This window comes from Pseudomyrmex gracilis, unplaced genomic scaffold (genome assembly GCF_002006095.1).
Source record: "Pseudomyrmex gracilis isolate BER0280 unplaced genomic scaffold, ASM200609v1 scaffold_19, whole genome shotgun sequence".
Lineage (NCBI taxonomy): Eukaryota > Metazoa > Arthropoda > Insecta > Hymenoptera > Formicidae > Pseudomyrmex > Pseudomyrmex gracilis.
Genome location: NW_018020603.1, coordinates 1,261,657 through 1,270,713, shown reverse-complemented (window position 1 = coordinate 1,270,713; position 9,057 = coordinate 1,261,657). Strand labels below are relative to the sequence as shown.

The 9,057-nt window shown below is 31.8% G+C and overlaps 2 protein-coding genes across 4 annotated transcripts; one reads left to right on the top strand and one right to left on the bottom strand.

The window, feature by feature from the left end:
- The first annotated feature begins 603 nt into the window (after positions 1–603).
- LOC109851688 (GTP-binding protein 1) lies at positions 604–4,578 on the top strand. Of its 3 annotated transcripts, none has more exons than XM_020422013.1 (11): positions 604–719; positions 1,706–1,815; positions 1,939–2,050; positions 2,162–2,342; positions 2,446–2,624; positions 2,705–2,857; positions 2,943–3,192; positions 3,271–3,415; positions 3,490–3,808; positions 3,881–4,155; positions 4,328–4,578. In XM_020422013.1, exons 1-11 carry the CDS (start codon positions 713–715, stop codon positions 4,508–4,510), a joined length of 1,914 nt encoding a protein of 637 aa, XP_020277602.1. In that variant the 5' UTR covers positions 604–712; the 3' UTR covers positions 4,511–4,578. The 3 variants fall into 3 exon arrangements, with proteins under 3 accessions (XP_020277602.1, XP_020277603.1, XP_020277604.1); XM_020422014.1 differs by having other exon boundaries at positions 1,480–1,815; XM_020422015.1 differs by lacking the exon at positions 604–719 and adding an exon at positions 751–1,103.
- Positions 4,579–6,065: 1,487 nt separating this feature from the next.
- LOC109851689 (mediator of RNA polymerase II transcription subunit 9) lies at positions 6,066–7,152 on the bottom strand. Its single transcript, XM_020422017.1, has 3 exons — positions 6,879–7,152; positions 6,364–6,469; positions 6,066–6,293 (listed from the first exon to the last, which is right to left on the bottom strand). Exons 1-3 carry the CDS (start codon positions 6,980–6,982, stop codon positions 6,153–6,155), a joined length of 351 nt encoding a protein of 116 aa, XP_020277606.1. The 5' UTR covers positions 6,983–7,152; the 3' UTR covers positions 6,066–6,152.
- Positions 7,153–9,057: the final 1,905 nt, after the last annotated feature.

Genomic DNA, 9,057 nt, shown 5'->3' with positions numbered 1-9,057 from the left:
TGGACATAGCGCACCGACATGTCGCTCGTGGACTGGCTGCGTAGTTCCAATGTGTATCACTCGTGGACATGCGTTAGTTTACGGAGCGAAAAAGTGATTACAATTTACACATTCTCTTAAGGACCTGGCCGCTCTCAGGCTTCTCTCTGCTTACTATCTTCATTGTAGACTAGCCATTACATAGCCGACAGAACCGTGCAGGTGGCTGAAAAAATTAGAATTAGAGAAAAAAGACATTTTAGATTTAAGTATATACATATATATTAATTAATACTAAGTAAGGCAAAAGTATATGCAAAAGAAATAAAATAAAGCTAGATGCATTCTATGAATTCTCTTTCAAGTTTTGTTTTATGCGCGGGAAAGATATGAAACGCGGTGAAAATAAATAGATGAAAAAAAAAATGGATAACTCGCGTTGTAACGCGACGAATAATCGATCTGATACGATTAAGTAATATTGTTGCAATATTGCTTTCACTGCGATTGGTTCACTTATATAAAATACAATATGTAACTGGTTTAACGTTTCACACCAATGTGATATTTACACCATCCGTACATGTACACAAACTTACACACAGGCACGTGGGACACGTACACATTCATTCGTTGACAGTATTTTCGCAAGCGCACTGGCGTCAACTTATCAGTTTAGTTTCACTCGAAATCGCAACGGTGTGTAAGTTAACAGATGTAACCAACACCTTTCATGAGAGGTAAATAAGTTTGTTTGAGATGTGAACAATATCGAAGGAAATGAAACACTATAAATATCCGCAATTGTGGTTATACTATATTCTCTCGCAGATGTGCCTGTTTTACGTTTTTATTACACTAAAAATCGTGTTCTCATATATGCGTAAAAATCTACCAGATGTGATTTGTCGCGAACGAAGAACCGAACAACGTGTTTTCAAATTTTTGGCATTTTTTTGAAACTCGGATTGTTTTTTGTGTTTTGGACGTTTTGATTTCTCCTAACGTGTAGTACCTAGGAAAAACAAACATGTCATTCGCAAACACAGTTACACAATACGCTGAATCACAACGTGTTGGACTGACGAATCATACATTTGCGCTACGATGTGTTATGGCTTAAAGTGATAAGAATATGCTTTTGTCTTTAAACTTCCATTTTAATCAATAAGTTAAATATATATATTTTTTTGTTATTCTATATGTCTCACAGTTTTTAATAAAGGTTTAGATAAGAAATAGGAATAATTAAGATGATGTAATCATCAACTGTATTACTAAACGAGACAACAATAGGTTTTTTTTCCCTGAACTGGCTGCACTAGTTCACAGTGTATCTTTTTTTATCCATATTAGAAAGAAAAAGATAGAGTGTGAACTAGTGCAGCCAGTTCAGAAAGAAAAACAAACCTAATTATGACAAAACAATGCAATATATTATTTCTTTGTTGCTTGTGATTTGAGAAAATAAAAGTTTTACTTCTGCTGTAATCTTTGCAGAGTGGAAAAATGGCATTAAATATTTGAGTGTTACTTGAAAATAAATCAAAATTTTAAGTGTCATGTACGCACAAGTACTAATAATTTATAGAGGAAGATTTCAATTAAATTATTGGAAGATGTTTCTAATGGACACTTATACAACAAAGGGATAAATAAATAGATGATCTGTACAAAGTAACACAAAAAACATATTAAGCTGTTGAACTGTTTAACTAATTATTAGCTGTTGTTATGTCGAGCACTGGATCGATTGTATCGCAAACTCTTTCTCATCTGTCAGAGAAAGAACATGGGTCTATCTTAACCACAGACTATTCCATCATCAGAGGAAAGGTCAAAATGCTTATTTATGTTAAATTTGCTTCTTTGTCAATATAAAGTGCCTTATAATATTTCATAAGACAATAATATTCTTAATGTATAAAATAATATTGATAATTATATAAATGTTTTTAGAATGTTTTGGTTAGTCCATCTGAGGAACAATACGAATTGTTGTTGAGAAGATTGAAAGAAAGAATCCAGGATGGAGGAAGTGAGACAATTTTTGACATTGGTGTTGCTGAAGGTAAGTGAAAGTTGCTGAAGCTATTTGGAAGAGATATATTTAAAAAGAGATAAAAAAGTAATTTTTTATGTTTAAATATTGTTTTCATGAATGTTTTTAATGCATTTTTAGATGGATCAGAGGATGGATTAAAAGAAGATGAGTATGAGGCATCAGTTGCCACTTTACAATCTTTGGCTGCAACATTAGAAGCTGATTGTGTACTTCTACGCCAAAGTAAAGTAGATCATGGTCTTACAGGACAATATCTAGTGAGAAGGCGGCTAGATCGACAAGACTTCTTAGAAATTAGGTTTTTATTTTATACGTTTTTGTAGTATAATATTCCGAGATTTATAGTAATTTTTATAGTGAAAGAAAAACTTTTATTCTTCATATAAAACAACTGATTTTAGAGTCGCGGTTGTTGGTAATGTGGATGCTGGAAAATCAACGCTATTAGGAGTATTAACTCATGGCGAATTAGACAATGGACGAGGTTTGGCACGACAAAAATTGTTCCGTCACAAACATGAGGCTGAAACAGGACGAACAAGTTCTGTTGGAAATGACATACTTGGATTTGACAGCGTTGGTGAGCATCAAGATTTGATTCGCATATTCTATACACAAATTATTTATTTTCTATTATCATGTCATTATATATAATCGCAGGCAACGTTGTTAATAAGCCAGAACATGGATCATTGGACTGGGTAAAAATATGTGAAAAATCTTCTAAAGTGATTACATTTATCGATCTAGCTGGTCACGAAAGATACTTAAAAACAACAGTTTTTGGAATGACTGGACATGCCCCAGACTTCGGTAAAACAAATTTTTGTATAAAACTACGCAATTTGTGAGGAATATCCATGTGCGTGTTGTAATCTTGATATAAATATTATTTCAGGCATGTTAATGATTGGCGCTAACGCGGGCATTGTAGGAATGACTAAGGAACATTTGGGTCTTGCCTTAGCATTATCTGTACCAGTGTTCGTTGTCGTGACGAAGATTGATATGTGTCCACCGAATGTTTTGCAGGAAAATTTGAAGTTATTAATAAGGATTTTGAAATCTCCTGGTTGTAGAAAAGTTCCGGTTACAGTAAAGACACCTGACGATGTGGTAGTTAGCGCTACTAATTTTGTTTCAGAACGGTTAGTGATATTTATAAATCAAAAACGCGAAAATGAATATAACTCAAAAGTGCTATATAATATTTTGATTTTGTACAGATTATGTCCAATTTTTCAAGTGTCTAATGTGTCTGGCGAAAATCTAAATCTCCTTAAAATGTTTCTCAACTTATTGACTGCAAGAATTACTAGTCACGATGACGAACCTGCCGAGTTCCAAATTGACGATACATATTCCGTGCCAGTGTGTATTGTATATCACGTAAGCAGTTCTTTTTCAATTTGTAACATTTATGTCATTGAAGTTACAAATTTCAGGGAGTTGGTACTGTAGTGTCTGGTACAACTTTGAAAGGTATTATAAAGCTAAATGATACCTTACTATTGGGACCCGATCCACTAGGTCGTTTTACACCAATAGCAGTCAAAAGCATCCACCGAAAGAGAATGCCCGTCCGTGAAGTGAGAGGTGGACAAACTGCTAGTTTTGCTCTAAAAAAGATCAAACGATCAAACATTCGCAAAGGCATGGTGATGGTTGCACCGGCGCTTAATCCACAGGCCTGTTGGGAGTTCGAAGGAGAGATTTTGGTGTTACATCATCCTACAACAATCAGCTCTCGCTATCAAGCAATGGGTAATAGTTTGTTTAAACAAGTATGCTTTATGAATTTATATACGTATAATCTCATTTCAAACATAATTACAGTACATTGCGGCAGCATAAGACAAACTGCTTCCATATTATCTATGTCTCAGGATTGTTTAAGAACAGGCGACAAAGCCTTAGTGCATTTTAGATTTATCAAACATCCTGAGTATATAAAACCTGGACAGAGGATGGTATTCAGAGAGGGTCGTACTAAAGCAGTAGGAAATGTAGTAAAACTTATACCACACTCAAATAACACAATGTCACAATCTTCCAGGATTAATAAACCGAATAAAACGTCACAGAATCAAAGGCAAAATATAAATATGCAGGTATAATTTAATACGATACACTGCATGCAGAAATTATTATTTTCGATTTTATATAGAATATTTTAAGTTTATAGTGTAGATAAATTGATTAATCTTAATATATGAGTAATCAATATATTAATCTTAATATATGTAAAAACATACAAATAGATAAAGATTTTATTGTGATTAGACATCAGAAATGACCGAAGCTGATTCTATGCTCGAGGCACAAACGGCTAAACAGGAAAATGTACCGCTAAAATCTGGTGCAAACCAAAATAAAAAAGGCAGAGGTCGAAGAGGAGGCCGATCTCACAATATTGTCAATAATATTCAGCCTTTAGCAGAACAAAATCCTCCTACAAAAGTATAAGAGTCCACACATCGATGTACAAACAAAAAACATTAAGAATCGCGGCTAATATATCTCAAGTAATCGTATTGATTTGTAACGGTCTGTCATTTTTAAAATATGGCTGGTACGAGATATATAGTCTCGACTCTTAACCCTTTGCGGTCGGTGCCGCCACTGTGGCGGCATTTGTAATCTGTCGTAGAAGTCGGTGTCGCCGCTGTGGCGGCATGATCACGTCTCGAAAGATCACTCCACAAAAATTGAGATTAACAGAAAGCTAGCCATCCAGCTAGCCAGCTCCATTTAGCTAGCCAGCTAAATTTGCGCCGACTAGCTGGTACTCCCAAGCGAAAAATTTACCGACCGCAAAGGGTTAATATTCATAACTTTTTTTCCAACGTACAACTTTCTCGAAAAAGAATATTGTGTCGTCTGTAATACAAAACCCAGAACTGTATTATTTATAAAATGATTTCTATAAAGAAATTGACATATTTGAAATTATTCAGGCACATACTGTAAATTAGAGTACAAAAAGTTTTACTTATTAATTACATTAGAAAGAGAGATATTCTTTTACTAATATTAAAAAACCCCAATATTTATAAATCATATTATTTTTGTAAGAAATAAATGTATCGTAAATCAGAATACTACAATCTAGATAAAATTAGAAAATACACGTGGTTTTATTTCTGACATAAGTATGTGCAATATATGTATAAATATTTACATATTTATAAAACATGTATAAAACTCTTTTTGTAAGAAATATAATTGATATTTGTTTTTTCTCTATCTCATTGTATGCAACAATTACACAATTTCATTAAAAAATTCAAATTATGTGAAAACTGAGAAGAATGTACTTCATTCATTGTCATCAGATCGATGCAAAATATTGTACTCTAAATATGTATAAGAAAATTTCTCGTTGTGGAATCAGACATATTTATTCCTTAATAAATAATTTACATGCTTCAAATGCACGTGCATTTTGTTTTGTCATATCCACTTTGATTTTTATGTTCAAATATCTATACACAGCATTTCTTTGAATGATCATTTATCAATTTTACTTGTCAAAATAAAAATTTTCAAATATATAATGTTCAAAGATTAGACATTGAAAATAAACTTTTTTGTGATATAAAAAAATTTACATTACTTTGATTACATGCCGAAATAATTACATTTTACCCATACAATTATAAGATTTACAATCATTATTAATACAAGTGCTATTACTAAAGGAGGGATTCCTCCCAGTACACAGTCTAGTATAGGAACAATATACATGTTATAATGTTTGGCAGAGGTACAAATGGATTATATAATTCTCACTACAAATAAACTATTTTGGTGGATTTTTTTTAAATTCATCGTTCTCTTTTAACTGTCGTTTTAGGTTTTCTGCAATTTCTCGCAGCTGTTTAATAAAGTCTTTTGGACCGGAAATAGGACGACCTGTTCCATGAATCATGCCTGATCTAATTAGTAAATAGACTACAAATTGAGCACTTCTTCTAATTGGTTTCGATTCAGCTAATTTATTAATTATTTGTTCATTATTTAATAAGTATTGAAAAAAAGCTCTTAAGAAACGCATTCTTGAAAACTTAAGTGGCTCTTCTATATATTCGCAAACAAATGCACATATTTATACTTTTGATATTTCAAATGTACATGTATTGCGATACTTTAATAATAATTCACGTTTTAGTCTTAATTGCTTACGTAATGTCTCAAGTTTTTGTAACTGTTCTTCTTTACTATATTCTATTCCTGGTAATCTTTTAATCTAAAACAAAAAAATAACAATAGTTTCACATAAAACATTTATGTATATATCTGAAGAAACAAAATCTCACCTGTGATCTTGCAGAATCTAACTTCTTTTGCAATTCTAGAATTTTATGACTGGTATCCTGTGACTCTTTAGCTTTTTGTGTAGTATCATGCGGATCTTTTTCAACACTAAACAGTTTAATGTACTTGGTACTTAGTATTCATTTTCATATACAAAAAAAATTAATTTTTAAACAAATATAATTTAAAAACATGTTAATTTATCACCTTTGTAAAATTTTTATGTTTATTTTGAGTTATGTATCAAATACAATAAAAACCACTTCTACATATTTTTTATATAAAAATAACGCACAAATAAAATATTAAATCATTACTGCAAGAAACGCGTGATAGATAGTTTCAATGAGAACTCTTAAAAAAATTCATAAGTTTTTATGAAAAACACATTATTTATGAAATATTAAGCATTTTTTGTATTTATAAGAAAAATGTTATGTAAGGTTATATGCCGGTCACTTGGTCAAAAAAACATTTACATAAAAAGTAAAACAGTTCTTTACTTTACAGATCGTACCTGCGAATGATCTCATAGATGAGCGGCAGTATTTCTATATCTAAATCATCGACAGTAAATTGTGTCCTTAAAGAAGTGTCTTCTGACAGCTCCCCCGTCTCCATTACGTTATTCACAAACACATTATACAGGCTACGTTCCAATATTCACTGCAAGTACTGATGATGTGACGTCATTCGTACATTCTCAGGTACTGCATGCAGTTGGTTTGGTTGGTCACCTCTCTGCTGTAACCAAAAGCACGAACGCTCTGACTACTTTTTCATGCAGCATAAGCGCAGCATCACATACAAAATGGCCTAGTTGCGTATGCATAGCATAAGACTACTTGAACCAATGAGCATCTAGCATAAAGTCGCCATATTGATTTAAAGAGCATCCTTCTATTCTTCTCTCTATATTAATTAAAAACGTAACTAAAGTCACGTGACAGGAAAAAGTAGAAAAACAACACGTGAAAATAACGTGACTGTAATTTATATTATATATAACAGTAAATAATATATATATATATTATACATATAATTTATTATATATTTATAATATTATACTTTATATTATATTATATACATATACTACAGAGTAATGTCACTGACCTCGGCCGCGCGGCCTTGGCGGGGTCACTGACTTCGGCCGCGCGGCCTTGGCGGGGTTACTGACCTCGGCCGCGCGGCCTTGGTGGGGCGGGGTCACTGACCGCGGGCGTGCGGCCTTGGTGGGGGGGGTCACTGACCGCGGTCGCGCGACTGCGGTGAAGTCACTGACCTCGGCCGCGCGACCGCGGCGGTGTTACTGACTTCGGTTACGTGATTACGGTATATACATATATATACATATATGCGTATGTGTGTGTATTATATATAGATATAGAATATTACATATAATATACATAATATTCTCTTTTTTACCCTTTTCCCTGTCACGTGTTGTTTTTCCACTTTTCTCTCTCACTATTTTTTGAGTTTGATTTTCATGCGTTATTTCTGACATTTCTCATATGTGTATTATATGGTTTATAAGACGTATATACTGTCATCGCGGTGACAGGTTGCGTTTACTGACAATACGTTAAATAAAAATAACAATAGCGTACGCGTAGCGCGCGCCTGTGTTGTGCTAGTAACATAAAATTGTGTTAAATGTTCATTGATTGAGATTCTAAAGAAGCTTGATAATCCCAGCACAGAAAATCCAAAAGACATTTTAAAGATGTTTAGAAAAACAATAAGACGTTAAAAAGACATTTTAAAATTGGTTTTTAGTATATAGTCTTTTAGAGAACTGTCATGCTGTCTGGGATAATTCATATATACATGTACTTCATCCTTACTTCTTAGCAATGTTGTATAGTTGTCAGAATGTCTGATGTTAATTTTTGAAATCTAAGGTTTTAATAATTACACTTTGATGACAATTGTGTGTGTTTATTTAATATATAAGTTACTTTTAAGAGTACTCTTTTTTAAATTTTGCAAGATATATCTTTAAAGTTTTCATAATATCACATAAACAAGATATATTACACAAATCTGCGATCGTTATATTAGCAATATTTAATATAAGTTGCTGATAATACTTAATTATTATTATTAAAATTTAATTTATAAATTTTATTCAGTCTTTATTATTTATTTTTACTCAACACTACATCTGCAAGATAAATAACGATGCACGTTTAGTTTTGGTTTTATTCTATGATATGTTTAAAATATTTCACCTATAAATACATATTTAACATTTAAATATTAAACAAGATTTAGACAATTATATAATTAATATAATTGTAAAAGACAATTATTTAGTTACAAAAAACAATTAATATATTAAACAATTAATATAGTTAGTATGCTACCAGAAAAAAACCAAAAATGTTTTTACTTGATATATACATACCTAAAATAAATAAAAACTATATTAAAAAGTAAATAAGCAAAGATAATGTTTTTTATTAATAACTTTAAAAACAAATGTAAATAATACTGGCGATAAAGTAGAAATCTACTTGTGTGACCGATACTGTCTGACCGACAGCCAACAAGTCAATTAAGTTCTAAAAAAAATATAAATGTAGAGAGATTACCAGTATACACATATTGCATATAATGTATTGTATATATATATTGTATATATATATATAGTATATATATATATAGTATATTTCATACATAAATTTCTATCT

Bases quoted from the DNA above. Each gene is read 5' to 3' on its own strand.
- LOC109851688 (XM_020422013.1), top strand. The intron at 3,809-3,880 runs GTAATAGTTTGT...ACATAATTACAG, and splicing joins CTCTCGCTATCAAGCAATGG to TACATTGCGGCAGCATAAGA. The intron at 4,156-4,327 runs GTATAATTTAAT...TATTGTGATTAG, and splicing joins GGCAAAATATAAATATGCAG to ACATCAGAAATGACCGAAGC.
- LOC109851689 (XM_020422017.1), bottom strand. From the start codon at position 6,982: ATGGAGACGGGGGAGCTGTCAGAAGACACTTCTTTAAGGACACAATTT. The intron at 6,470-6,878 runs GTACGATCTGTA...TAAACTGTTTAG, and splicing joins ATCTATGAGATCATTCGCAG to TGTTGAAAAAGATCCGCATG. The intron at 6,294-6,363 runs GTGAGATTTTGT...TTTTTGTTTTAG, and splicing joins TAGATTCTGCAAGATCACAG to ATTAAAAGATTACCAGGAAT.